The sequence below is a fragment of the Oncorhynchus mykiss genome, chromosome 19 (assembly GCF_013265735.2).
Source record: "Oncorhynchus mykiss isolate Arlee chromosome 19, USDA_OmykA_1.1, whole genome shotgun sequence".
Classification (NCBI taxonomy): Eukaryota; Metazoa; Chordata; class Actinopteri; order Salmoniformes; family Salmonidae; genus Oncorhynchus; species Oncorhynchus mykiss.
Window position 1 is genome coordinate 17,365,132 of NC_048583.1, and position 14,479 is coordinate 17,379,610.

General features: G+C 42.5%; 2 protein-coding genes across 4 annotated transcripts in view; both read right to left on the reverse strand.

The window, feature by feature from the left end:
* The window catches only part of LOC110498555, a 6,368-nt gene extending 5,194 nt beyond the window's left edge, over window positions 1-1,174 (reverse strand). The window contains exon 1 of the mRNA XM_021575217.2: window positions 983-1,174. Coding sequence (XP_021430892.2) covers window positions 983-1,025 — 43 coding nt within the window. The 5' untranslated portion in view covers window positions 1,026-1,174. The remainder of the gene's footprint in view (window positions 1-982) is intronic.
* Window positions 1,175-4,682: 3,508 nt separating this feature from the next.
* Window positions 4,683-13,663, reverse strand: LOC110497429 (vacuolar protein sorting-associated protein 37C). 3 transcript variants are annotated; one of them, XM_036954355.1, is made up of 5 exons: window positions 13,536-13,663; window positions 11,641-11,749; window positions 10,475-10,646; window positions 8,132-8,214; window positions 4,683-7,804 (listed from the first exon to the last, which is right to left on the reverse strand). In XM_036954355.1, the coding sequence occupies exons 2-5, from the start codon at window positions 11,731-11,733 to the stop codon at window positions 7,100-7,102; spliced, it is 1,053 nt and encodes a 350-aa protein (XP_036810250.1). In that variant the 5' UTR covers window positions 11,734-11,749; window positions 13,536-13,663; the 3' UTR covers window positions 4,683-7,099. The 3 variants fall into 3 exon arrangements, with proteins under 3 accessions (XP_036810250.1, XP_036810248.1, XP_036810249.1); XM_036954353.1 differs by lacking the exon at window positions 13,536-13,663 and adding an exon at window positions 13,223-13,459; XM_036954354.1 differs by lacking the exon at window positions 13,536-13,663 and adding an exon at window positions 13,246-13,454.
* Between the last annotated feature and the right edge of the window lie 816 nt (window positions 13,664-14,479).

The following is a 14,479-nucleotide window of genomic DNA, read 5'->3' on the forward strand; positions in this document are numbered from 1 at the left end:
ATTTAATCCTTTTTAGAATAAGGATGTAACGTAACAACATATGGAGAAAGTCAAAAGGCCTGTATACTTTCCGAATGCACTGTGTCTCAATTGCCTCGTACCCCTGCACATCGACTCGGGAACTGGTGTATATAGCCATGTCATTTTGACTCATTATTGTTCGTTGTTTTTCCCTGAGTATTTATTCCTCGTGTCACTCTTTATATTTGTTATTCATATTTTTTTCTATCATCTTTAACTCTGTGTTGTTGGAAAAGGACCCGTAAGTAAGCATTTCACTGTTCGTCTTCAGCCTTTTGTTCACAAAGCATGTGACAAATACACATTTGTTTTCTTTGATGTGTTGTTGTTTTATCTACTTTAGTTGAATGCACTGAGTCTAAGTCACGCTCTATAAGAGTGTCTGCTAAATGACCAAAATGTAAATAAATATGTGAAAATGAACATACCAAAATGATCTGCAAAGCACACTGGTTATTGTTATTGGCCTTGTTTCGGGTTGGACTTCATTAGAATAATACTCAGCATCCTTTGCAATTGTACAATTTCACATTTACATTGATATTTTCATTGATTTAGCAGATGCTTTTAGCACACCACAGTGCCATCAAAATGATGATACCAATGCAGGGAGAAAGGGGGACGCACAATTGTGAACCGCTATAAAAAAAAATGTGTAGAAAAGTATTTTGAAAATAAAAATGACAGCTCTCGAAAGTATCTTGTTACAAAATACATTGGAGTTTAGCCCAGTGTAATACACATTTTAAAATACTCAGAAGTAATTGAAAAACACATATCAAATACATGTAACAGAAATACTGCCTATCTCTGATAGGGAATAGGGACGCAGCCAAATGACTACAATTCTGCTGCTTCGAGTTCAACCATCAATGTCAGTGTAGTGTATCAGAACACGAGAAAATTGTGTATCATAATGGACTCACGGAAACCACGAGACTGTATTTCAATAAAGACTTACCAACATTCAGGGCCAGGACTGTAAGTACAAGCCTTCTATTCATTCTGGAGATGACCAGCTTGAGAAAAACAGGGGAGAGAAGAAGAGAAGAGAGACCAATGCGCGCAAAAAAAAAACGACAGACAGACTGAAGAGAGAGGAAACGGTGCAGAAGTCTAAACTCCTCGCTCTCCTTTCTCCCCACCCTCTGTTTCTCTATCCATAAAGCCTTCTCTTCATCTTTGGCGTTTGCTGCTTTTCTTCTGAGAGGTTTTCTGCAAACTTCCTCACTTCAAAGACAGGCACAAAAAAAAGAAAGAGAGAAGAAGAAAAGAAAGAAGTGAAAAGGAGAAGAGTGGAGGAAAAGTGCGAGAGGCAGAAAGAACAATTAGAATTGTTCACTTTTAGACATTTTTGTTGAGTCAGTCATGACCCTGATTTTCATAGGCCTTCCAACAGTGAAGTGTGTTTGTGCGCCTGTGTTTGTGTGTGTGTGTGTGTGTGTGTGTGTTCTCCAATAGGTCAATGTACACACCAATGCCAGGTACACCAGTTGTTTGCAGCAAGATCCCTATTATGAGTTTGATTCCTGCATAGGCCACATCTACAGGTAACTGCCCAAATGAAGGAAACACCAACACAAAGTGTCAATAGGGCGCTGGGCCTCCACGAGCCGTCAGAACAGCTTCAACGCACCCTGGCATAGATTCTGTCTGGAACTGGAGGGACGTGACACCATCCTTCCATGAGAAATTCCATCATTCTGTGTTTTGTTGATGGTGGTGGAAAACGCTGTCTCAGGCACCGCTCAATCTCCCATAAGTGTTCAATTGGGTTGAGATTTCACACACGCTTTAAACACCCTACACTATGACTCTTTGAGACCCCTCTTTCAAAGTCACTGAGATCTATTTTTCTAGCCATGGTAGCCAATATATTTGGGCAACTGGGCATTTTAATAAATGATGCTAAGCATGATGGGATGCTAACTGCTTAATATACAATATAGGAAGTGTATTGTGTGTAAGCACCTTCGTTCAATATACTTTGTATCCCTCATTTACTCAATTGTTTCTTTTACTTTGGCAGTTACCTGTTCACTATGTATTGATTATCATTTATATTGTTGGGGAATTTAGAGAACTTAAGGGGGATATTATAAATCCGCTGTTAGTTTGTGGATAGTGTTGTGTACAACCTTCCCTTTAACTGTAGCGTAATACATTAGCTGTGGATTAAAGTGTCTGCTAAATGACCATATCATATTATTTTATATCCTATTTAATAACCATATTATTATTATGTTCTTTGTTATCCTACAGTGCTTTCAGGAAATATGTATACCCCTTGACTTGTTCTACATTTTGTTGTGTTACAGCAGAAATTCAAAATGGACAATTTATTTTTATCTCAGCCATCTACACACAATACCCGATAAGGACCAAGTGAAAACGTGTTTTTAGAAATGGTTTCTAATTTATTCAAAATGAAATACAGAAATATCTCATTTACATAAGTATTCACACCCCTGAATTAATACTTTGTTAAAAGCACCTTTGGCAGCAATTAGAGCTGAGAGTCTTTCAAAATTCTTCATGCTGTCAAATTGGTTGTTGATCGTTGCTAGACAACCATTTTCAGGTCTTGCCATAGATTTTCAAGTAGATTTAAATCAAAGCGGTAACTCGGTCACTCAAGAACATTCACTGTCTTCTTGGTAAGCAACTCCAGTGTAGATTTGGCCTTGTGTTTAAGGTTATTGTTCTGCTGAAAGGTGAATTCATCTCCCAGTGTCTGGTGGAAAGCAGACCGAACCAGGTTTTCCTCTAGGATTTTGCCTGTGCTTAGCTCCATTCCATTCCTTTTTTTTATCCTGAAAAACTCGACCAGTCAAATACAAGCATACCCATAACATGATGCAGCCACAACTATGTTTGAAAATATGAAGAGTCGTACTCAGGATTTTCCCCAAACATAACACTTTGTGTTCAGGACAAAAAGTTCATCACTATTCCATTTTTTTTTTCAGTATTACTTTAGTGCCTTGTTGCAAAAAGGATGCATGTTTTGAAATATTAAGTTAGTATTGTGGAGCAACTACAATGTTTATCCATCTTCGGTTTTCTCCTTTCACAGTCCTTAAACTCTGTAACTGTTTTAAAGTCACCATTGGCCTCGTGGTGAAAATCCCTGAGTGGTTTCCTTCATGTCAACAGCAACTGAGTTAGGAAGGAAGCCTGTATCTTTGAAGAGACTGGGTGCATTGATATACCATCCAAAGTGTATTTAATAACTTCACCATGTTCAACGGGATATTCAATGTCTGATTTAAAAAAAAATGTTACCCATCTATCTATAGGTGCCCATCTTTGCGAGGCATTGGAAAACCTCCCTGGTCTTTGTGGTTGAATCTGTGTTTGAAAGTTACTGCTCGACTGTGGGACCTTACAGATAATTGAATGTCTGGGGCACAGAGATGAAGTAGTCCTTCAAATATCATGTCAAACACTATTATTGCACACACAATGAGTGAATGCAACGTATGGGACTTGTTCAGCACATTTTTACTCCTGAATATTTTTAGGCTTGTCATAACAAAGGGGTTCAATACTTATTGATTCAAGACATTTCAGCTTTTCATTTTTTACTAACTTGTTAAAAAAAATATATATATATATATATATATATATATATATATATATATATATATATATATATATATATATATATATTGACATTATGAGGTATTGTTTGTAGGCCAGTGACTAAAAGTCAACATTTAATCAATTTAAAATGCAGGCTGTAACACAACAAATTTCGAAAAAGTCGTGTGGGTGTGAATGCTTTCTGAAGGCACTGTACTTAATGTTTTATTTTCTTAATTCAACCATTACTCATGTTTTCTGTTCGTTCACACCCGTCCATTCCCTCCCTCTTTTGCTCTCGTTTTCTCTCATCTTCAGTCTCTGGTTTACCGAGCCGTAGATGTGTAGAAAGCCCCGTAAAAAAATTGCCCTCCTCCTCCTTTCTCTATGAGACACTTCTCTCCGTACTTTGACTGAATATTCAAAACCTAGGACCATCCCGCTTTCCCTCCTCCTCCTAGAGTTGTTAAACAAAAAAACTAAAATCTACATTTCTCACATTTTTTAAAATCGTTCTGTAACAGTATTAATTTGTATGCTATTTGTCGATCAGTAAATTTACAATTGAGCCTACATACACCTACTGTACTATATATGATAGACTACAGCTACAGAAATCGTTCCACAACAATTGATTGATGACAATAATCACTGAGTAGGAATATTTGATAGTAGGTGGGAGTTTTTCCTCCACTGAAGTCACCTAGTACTTCAGTGCCCTCCTTTCCCCGCAGAGGTCCGTCGCTCTCTCTCTCTCTCTTTCTTCTCCCTGGTTAGGTCTTCTCGGCCCACATCAGAAAAAGATCATCACAATCAGCGAGGGGGAACGAAGGCCTGATAGTAAACTCTGTTCGAGACAAAACAAGCAAGGCCCACGCCCTTTCAGAACAAATCAATTAAACTCTTATCAAGTTCTATCCGATTGAATTCATCTTGAAGCAATTGGAGTAACAGTCAAAACTAACTTTCACCCCAGTTATCGTGGAATTTGTATTTTCTCCCAACACCAGAGAAAAGATAAGTAGATAAAACATTTTTTTTATATAATTCAAATTACGAGTCAGAACACAGCCCTCTTAGATCAAGTTCAGTGTTTAATTAATATTCACACAAAAAAAATAAGAAACTTAAAACAAGCTCCAAGCTTGTATTTTTATTTCCCCCTTATTTATGCTGCGTATCTCCGTTGGGCTTCTAAAACCCAATTTCTGACTCATCTTTTCTTCCTTAAATATGGAGTGTTAGGCTTGTCTCCCAAACGGAACACCATTCTCTGCCCATAGGGCTCTGGTCAAAAGTAGTGCATTTTTGTAAGGGGTAGGGTGCTATTTGGGACAGTTGTAGTGTGACAATCCCATTAAGACACTGCCCCCTGGTCGTAGACGTCACCAGTCAGTCCAACCAGTTAACCTGATGAAGAAGCCCTACATAACAACTAAACAGAAGCTTCGTAAACACCTTCATAGGGCATGATAACAACCAATGTAGTAATGCTCTGTTTAAGACCACCGATTAAGGTTGAAGAGCTCACGACTTTAAGATGCGTCTATGAATGCTGTATGAGCCGTCGTGAAGGCGGTATGAATCTCTGTAGAACCCCCCCCTCAGTAACAGCTCTCTCCTCTTGTGCTTTCTGAGCCAAAGCAAGCAGACGAGTCCCAAATGGCACCCACTTCCCTATGTAGTGCACTACTTTTGACCAGAGCCCTAAGTAAACAGGGTTCCATTTGGGGTGCAAATCTATCAATCCCTTGTTTTAATGTCATGTCACCTGTTATTGATCACAGCTCTTTAATAATTTATACAAATCACATTATATTATTCTCATTGAAAGTGAACTTACAGAAATAAACTATTTCCTCATTGTATTCATTGTCAAGCATCAGTTCATGTCGACTGGCAGATTATGGAGAGAGGGTGAAATAGAGAGTGAGGTGAGAAAGACGAGAGGTGAGTTTAACGCCAAGGGAGCCTCGTGGGGGAAGAGATGAAAAAACAGAGTGTGAAGTGAGAAAACGGAGAGATCAGAGAGAAGAGAAACAGGCATGATTCTCGACAGAGAATACAGATATGATTCTGTAAACAATGACGTCATTGTCAATAGGCATCAAAACATCTAAACCAACCAACCAAAACATCCTGTCAAGAAAAAAAAAAGACTTGGAAGCTAAACTTGTAGAATATGCAGATGTAGGATCTTAACTTGATCACCCTGTTGTTGCAGGGAATTTCCTGCACAGCAGAAAATTCAAACTTATAGTGTATTCAAGGTGGAAAAGTGTCTTAAGTTATTCATTTCAGACTTTATTTGCCTTGACAATTCATCGAACCCTACAAAAACCTCCATTATAATCCACATGTCATTTTGCTGCAGGATTATTTTCCTGCTGTGAGAAACAGGTCAAACTAAGATCCTACACCTGTAAAGATGTCCAGATTTGGCATAGAAACAAACATCATACATGCAGAGCCAGGTGAATAAGAAAGAAGATCGGGTTATTGAAGTCTCCAAAATGACCACTGATCAGGGCCCGCATTCATAAAGCCGCTCAGAGTAAGAGTACTGATATAGGATCAGTTTAGCCTTTTAGATCATAATGAATACGATTACATGGACAAGTCCTAGAGTTGTTATGATTTCATGGGATTTTCCTTCTTTAGTATTGTCTTATGTACTTCCTAACCAGAACGAAGAGCGACAAAGACAGTTTACAGGACAACAGAATCCCTGAACAGAACTGCACCTGTAAAACGTTTTGGCTCGGGTGGGTATTAAGTTAACATCATCATGTACGAACGAATATGATCAACACATGTCATCTGACATCGGTGTAGAATGATATGGGTGTTAGAACAAGTCAAATGTACTCCAATGCGTATACCATACAGTGCCACAAGGGACTTGTGCTACGGGGTGAAACCAGCGATAAGGAATACATGTGTAGATATATTTGATGTAGAACATGACTCTCTGACATGTAGAATAAGGAGTCACGTCAGCTCCATTTCTATCTGAAACGTACGTGGCCAAGGTATCGTTGATTGGCTCAGTATTCCACAAAGGGAGGGAGAAGAGTGAAAGGGCCGACAGCCAATAGGAGGAGAGAGAGGGGAGAGTGAAGGGGCCCGACAGCCAATGGGAGAGTGTTTCTAACAACACATTGGAACACAAGGGGAGGGAGGTCCTGAGACAGTTATGCACTTGAGAATGACAGGAGGGGAGGAGAAGAGAGAGAGAAAGAAAAGAAAGAAAGAAAGAGAGAAAGAGGGAGAGAGAAAGAGGGAGAGAGAAAGAGGGAGAGAGAAAGAGGGAGAGAGAAAGAGGGAGAGAGAAAGAGGGAGAGAGAGAGAGAGAGAGAGAGAGAGAAAGAAAGAGAGAGAGAGCGAAAGGGAGAGAGAAAGAGACAGAGAGAGAGAGAGAGAAAGCAAAATGAGGGAGAGACTGGAGAATGTGTGGTGGGAGAGGAGTGACGAGGTGAGAGCAGAGGAAGGTTCAGGAGTAGGGCTGTGGCACTCCAAACCCGGGCCTGTACAACGGCCTGCCTGTGGGGGACTGAGAGTTGGGCAGAGCAGGGCCCGTGGGGTAGCTATACCCCTCAATCCCGCCGTAAGGGTACGCAGAAGGGTAGGGGGCGCTGTACTGCCCGAACGCAGACCCTGAGCCGGGGACGCCAGGGAACGTGGGCTGGGTGGGGTACGGGCAGGCATTGGCCGGAGGCCCGAAAGCGGGACGGGCTGAGTAGCTCGCCGCTGAGGTGAAAGGTGAGCCGGGGCTGGGATAGGGAGGAAATTGACCTGGGGGAATGGACGGGCCTGGTCCTGCGGAAGTGGCTGTCGGGTTAGGAGGGGCGACGGGGTAAGGGGTGTAAGGTAGGGCGGAGCCAGGGCCATTTTGGGAAGAGGGGTTTTGGAAGCTAGAGTGATTGTTGGGATTGGAATTCTGCTGCGGTTGTTGTTGCTGAGGAGCTTGATGAGGATGATTCCATGGCGATGACTGTGTTGTCGCTGGGTCCTGATTGGCGCTTGTTTGTGATGTCATGGAGCCGGCGTCCCCGGCGGCGGTCTCCTTCTGGCGCAGGATCTCCTGCAGTTTCTCTATCCGCACTCGTCTTTTGTGAGCGAGGGAGCGGAGGGAGAGGAAGCGGTCAAGAAACGAGTCCAGAGACAGCTGGCCGTCCAGAAACTCATCTGCCAGACTCTGATGGAGAGAGAGAGAGAGAGAGATGAAGAGAGAAAAAGAGAGAAAAAGAGACCGAGTGAGTGTTAAAGAATGGGAGAGAGGGATCGGGGGTAAATATGGACACACTATTGACAATGTCTGAGAACATGTTATTTAGCATTATAATTATGTCTTATTCCAACTGCTGGTTCTCTGTGTGGCGTTCAATAGAGTAAGAGATGAGTAGATCATTTTGTCGCCATTGGTCCTGTGTTTAAGGATACATAGGCATTTCCCAATCTCGTCAACAGTATAATCTGCCGGTTTCATTTTCCGACTGAGTCGTCTGTCACTGTGGCCTCTCACCTCTGACTCAGTCTCTGTGCTGGCGCCCTCTGTCTGGAGTCTGGAGAACAACCCCTCTGGTGATACCTGCCCCATGATGCCATCTGGGGGGGGAGAGAGAGAATGTAAGAGACCAGTATAGAGGGAGGGAGTGAGTGTAAGAGACCAGTATAGAGGGAGGGAGTGAGTGTAAGAGACCAGTATAGAGGGAGGGAGGGAGTGTAAGAGACCAGTATAGAGGGAGGGAGTGAGTGTAAGAGACCAGTATAGAGGGAGGGAGGGAGTGTAAGAGACCAGTATAGAGGGAGGGAGTGAGTGTAAGAGACCAGTATAGAGGGAGGGAGGGAGTGTAAGAGACCAATATAGAGGGAGGGAGTGTAAGAGACCAATATAGAGGGAGAGACCAGTATAGAGGGAGAGACCAGTATAGAGGGAGGGAGGGAGTGTAGGAGACCAGTATAGTGTAAGAGAGAAAAAGGGAGAAAGAGGGCGAAAAGAGAAAGGGGCATAAACACCTCCCACACTTCAATGTCACGCCAAGCTTCTCAGTCCCCGTAGACACACACAACACCGACAGCACAATGCTTCACGCCTGTTGTTAAACAGTAGGCTTGGGAGGTATACTGTATATACCATATCCCGGGGTATTTGGGAAAAAGCCACAGGCTGGTTTTTTCAATACCGTCAAAACGACTTAACTGAAGTTTTTCAATAAATTGGAACATTTGTAGCTACTTTTTAAGTTATTACCCGCAGGCAACTTGTGCAATATGTTAGGAGATAAAGCAGATTGCGTTCTTCATTTCACCCGTCACATTACTTTACATTATGAAGCTTACTGTTGTTCGCCAGAACAGTTGAGACAGTCACGTGTGTGTTTGTGTGGCACAACGGGAGAAAGCGAGCTAGTGAGTCCGTAGCGTTTGATACCTATCGGCGAATCCCAGTTGTGCGGCACACAAGAGGTGATGAAGTTACAATTGTACGCAATTCACTTCTAAATGTAGCCATTTTTCACCCCCTGTGCTTCCTACTATAGTTTTCTTTCTCCTCCCATCTGCCCATCTGCAGCTCTTCCTTCAGAAAAGCACGCGCCAAAACTTTGTTCATTTGCGCGATTTCTCTCGGAAACGTCCACACTCTCCAAAAACGTCATTCGGTAGTTACTAACTATGCTTGTATAACTTTATGAACTGGATTTGCAATGCATTTGTTCGTTTTCGCTTGTTAGCACTTAGCTAACAGCATCTATGTGATTTCACTATTAGTTTGTGCTAATTTTGCTAGCATTCTGGTAATAGAAGCACAATGGGTTCTCTTGCGTTTTTAGCGCCCCCATGTGTGCCATACAGGTAACACCGTAAATCCCAGAATGAGAGGAGGACGGTATGAAAATCTGGATACCGCCGAAGGCTATTAAAACACATTTAAATATGAGAACAAACAAATCTCATGAAGCTCAATGTTGGATAAACATGGATACACACGCAACAGGAAAATCGACTTTCATGCATCTTCAAATACCTCTGGTAGACTTCTCAATGAGGGCAAGCTCAAGGTTAACACCCAGTCAAGGTGAATCACTCGGAGGACTGATTCAGGGGCGAAATAACAACGATATGACCTAATCACCTTTAGGAAAAACATATGACGTAACTATAATGAGCCGTACCCAATTCCAGCCCTGCAAACGGACACCATCACAAACACAGCTTCTCATGAAAAGCTGACAAAACAAGGCTGCGGGAAGGTAATGTGTGCATGTACACAGATCACACGGCCTGGTCTGAGAGCTGACGGCAGTGGAATGGGGGCTGATGGGGTGGTATCCAGGGAGACCCTGGCAGACAGACACACAGGCCAGATCTGGAAGCCTGTCTGTGTGTGTGTCTGTGTAACCAGTAGAGACCAAGGCTTAGCCCCAAATGGCACCCCATTTCCTATACTACCTAAGCAGTGCACTATATAGGCGAGAGAGTGCTTTTGGGACACAGTCACTGTGTTTGACTAGTAGAGACGAACTGAGTGTCCAGGATCTGAACAGGCCAGACAAGATCTATCCCTACACTACACAATCTCTCTCAAGTCTGTTCCTGCCGTCTGTCTGTGTCTCCCTCCCGCTCATCGCTCCATCTTGCTATTTCTATTTCCATATCCTCTCTCTCTTCCTCTATAATGTTGCTTTTCTTCATCTCTATCTATTATCCATCAATAACCTCCCATCTCATCCCTCCCTCCCTGGGTACAGTGCTGTTTGTAGGTCTCTCTGACTCCCTCCATCCATCCCTTACCGGTCTGGTCACAGTGCTGTCTGTAGGTCTCTCTTACATCTCTCCATCTCTCATCCCTCCCTCTATCCCTTACCTTTCTGGTCACAGTGTTGTCTGTAGGTCTCTCTGACTCCCTCCAGTTCAGAGTATCTCTCCACTAGATGTTCTCGCTGTCTCTCCAGGCGAGGCTTCATGTCCAGGTTCTGTTCTGCCAGGTTACGGTTGGAGGCCAGTGCCATCTCCCTCTCCAGCTGGATGTTCTGAATCTATAGACGAGGAAGAAGGAGGAGGAGTCAATAATACATTGTATTTCCTTCATGTCTTTTTGACCGGGACTATGTACGACAGACATTGTAGCGACCGGACGTGAACTTCCATAGCTCGCTAATTCTCATAATGACCCTAGCCTTGATCACCATGATAGGATTGCTCCCATTTGGGATAGCGTTATTGGGATTGTAGATAGTGCGTTCGTCTTGGGGGTCAGGCGACCCGGGTTCAAGTCCTGCTCAGGGCACTACTCTCTCCTCCTGTACGTGACGCCACGGCAACACGTTGAATGACAACATTACCAGTCGGTGTATGACAGAAGCTGCCAGGTCCTGCCTTCTGAGACCTGCTTGACAAAAGTCATATTTTTTGTTTAGGGCAGACCTGGCTAGCCAAGACAGCAGCAACTTAACACGACGAGTTAGCCAGGAACAGGTCATTTGCATCTAGTGAACATAACTCCCCACGTGAAGAGTGGAGACAAACAAATGAAACTCATTGGTTAGTGTTTTGGACTTATGGACAAAGGTGGAAGAGAAGTAAATATGACTGTTGATGGCAGGATGAGCCTGGACATTGCTACTGGTCAGAGTGAGATGAGACCTAGATGTCCGTCCTCCGATGAATCAATCATCTAGGTCCTACACTGAGTAATAGCCAAGTTGTGTGACCTGACAGAAAAAGCAAGGCCTCATCTCAGAGATAGGCCCTATAGACAAACTTGGCTATTCATTATCCCTTACTCAGATACAAAAAAAACACGGGAGGCATTTCAGTATGAGGCGCATCTCGACTAGCCTGGTCCCAGATCGGTTTTGTGCCGTCTTGCAAAGTCCTGTGGTCAATGTCACGCCAAACATGACGCATGACAATAATAGATGACCATAGGAGTTGGTTAGAGCACAAACAGATCTGGGACCAGGCTACAACTCAATCTATTTAAGACACAATCGACAGACAATGAGACAAAGCAAAGACGTGATTGCTTACCTCATCAGATTCCAATGCCATGGACTCCACCCGCTCTGTATTGTCCAGCAAATCCTCCAACTCGGATTGGCTGAGGTCCTGAAGCTTGTCCATTGATTTGCAAGGACAGCTGTCAATCACATGGAGGGAAAAGTGAGCTGTCAATGTCACCTGTTTACCGAACGTAGATCATTTAAGAAATTAAACTTAAAGCTAACAAATAGGATACAAAATAGATCCACACAAATTGAGAAATGAACAGGCAGGCTGATCAAATATTAAATTGGAAATCTATTTTCTAGACAAAAATCTAACGTTATCATACAAGACAGAATTGGCAGTTATATGTGAGCACTAAAATGTTACATTGTTCCGCCATGATGCTACATACGAGAGCTGGGCGATATGGACAAAAATCTATACTGCAATAAATTCCCTGAATTGATGAGATAACGATAAACAGAACAATACGTTTTTAACATGAATGTGCACTCACAGTTTTTAAAGTGTTTTATTATCCTTTAAACTACTACTAGTTTGATGGTTGTTAGCCATCAATTGTCCCATTAGATTCACCCATATTAGCAAACTTATTTTCATTCAAAACTTCACATTTCTCTAGTATAGGTTACTTATCGTAATGAACGGTATCAGCAAAATGGATGTGATAAGTGATCGGTAAGGTCGGGGTGTTAAAATTTGATGTGTCTATGATTTTCGGTTTATCGCCCAAGCTCTACCACATACATGTTATGCTTTGATAAACCAAACTAAACGAAGAGAGACTTACAATTAGTGTATGCATGTTAAGATAGTTAGGTGTGACAACACACCACAGTCTTGCTACCACACCCCTACGTACATTTTACATTTTTGATAAGTAAATTATCAACAAAGCCAGTGCTAGCAGGAAAAGACAATTGCAGAGAATTATTTACTTATTTAAGATACTCTTTTGATGAGTTAGGGTTTCAAATAAATTAGCAAAAGATGGGCTGGGACTCCGCTGTCCTGACATTAGGGGGGGGGGAAAGCTTGTTCCACCAGTGGGGTCCCAGGACAGAGAAGAGCTTTGACTGGGCTGAGTGGGAGCTGACATCTGTCGTTGTGGCTCCGTATTCTACATGTCAGAAAGGCATGTTTGTAACGCTCCACAACATTGTGCCCTGCTAAACGCACCCTAGCTATCTTGATTGATGGCTTGCCATCAGCTAGCCAACACTAATACTGTTGTCAACCAGCTATAGTTAGCCACAGGAAGTAGACTGGCTATCACATTATAAAGCAAGTTAGAGGGCAACATTACTTATGTTATGCTGCTAGCAAATCAAGAAATTATTTGCGACAGGGCACACAACATTTACGGGCATCAACCTCGCTGTGTGTGTGTGTGTGTGTGTGTGTGACGGATGACGTAAAACGGGCACGGGAGCCTTGACCCCAATATACAAACAAGGCAATCTGGTTGAGGACAAATAACCGGTAAAAGACGAATCTAACGTAATTTTACGGGCTAGCTAGCCTTAACGGGTTGTTCGAGTTCCGTGTAGAGATGACAACAACAATCGTTATGATCACATTCAATGAAAGGCAATCTTGCTACCGTCAACTTTGAGGAAAGCCCACCGTTCGCGATCTTCATTCGACCGTGTTGCTTGATGTCAGATACAGCAGTAGTCCAACAATAATTACTTTAATATCTGCTCGACGAGAATCATACAAATAGATTAAAGAATAGCTATGTTTTATCAGCAATATTTGGAAAGTTTCACTTCACACTACCAGAAACCGCCGCCATTTTTGGAATGACCCATATTCTGCTTCCGTGGGGGGTTATTACATGCAGTGTCAATAATTTAATGACCTTTCCAACTAAAGAAAATTCAAATATATTGTGATCATGTTGCTGTTTTTACCACACGAATCTTTAGATAGCATGAACAGTTTTCTTTGACAGTACGTCCACTTCTTGGGGCAATGGTTTCATCCAGCGCGCAGCTGATTTGAAGGGAAATCCACCTCCACGTGACAAGAGTATTCCATGAATGCCAGCAGGGAGGTAACCAGTAAAGTAAAGGAAGTCTGGTTGGAAGAACTGGAAACATTATGTCAACGGCCAATATCTGTCATCATGACTCTCACTATAAATGCTTACTAATAAAACATATTGGCAGCACTATATCCAAAAAATAATGACTAACCACAAGTGAAACATTCTAACAGTATGGAAAGAATATGTTTGTTATTTTTTTTAAAAATGTATTTATTTAACCTTTATTTAACTAGTCAAGTCAGTTAAGAACAACTTCTTATTTACAACGACGGCCTACCAAAAGGCCTCCTGCAGGGACCGGGGCTGGGAATTTAAAAAATATATTTTTTAAATATACAATGCTCAAAAAAATAAAGGGAACACTTAAACAACACAATGTAACTCCAAGTCAATCACACTTCTGTGAAATCAAACTGTCCACTTAGGAAGCAACACTGATTGACAATACATTTCACATGCTGTTGTGCAAATGGAATAGACAACAGGTGAAAATTATAGGCAATTAGTAAGACACCCCCAACAAAGGAGTGGTTCTGCAGGTGGTGACCACAGACCACTTCTCAGTTCCTATGCTTCCTGGCTGATGTTTTGGTCACTTTTGAATGCTGGCGGTGCTTTCACTCTAGTGGTAGCATGAGACGGAGTCTACAACCCACACAAGTGGCTCAGGTAGTGCAGCTCATCCAGGATGGCACATCAATGCGAGCTGTGGCAAGAAGGTTTGCTGTGTCTGTCAGCGTAGTGTCCAGAGCATGGAGGCGCTACCAGGAGACAGGCCAGTACATCAGGAGACGTGGAGGAGGCCGT

Coding starts and splice junctions, on each gene's coding strand:
- LOC110497429 (XM_036954355.1), bottom strand. CDS start 11,733: ATGGACAAGCTTCAGGACCTCAGCCAATCCGAGTTGGAGGATTTGCTG. Junction 10,647..11,640: donor TGGCATTGGAATCTGATGAG/GTAAGCAATCAC, acceptor CCTCGTCTATAG/ATTCAGAACATCCAGCTGGA. Junction 8,215..10,474: donor ACAACACTGTGACCAGAAAG/GTAAGGGATAGA, acceptor CTCCCCCCCCAG/ATGGCATCATGGGGCAGGTA.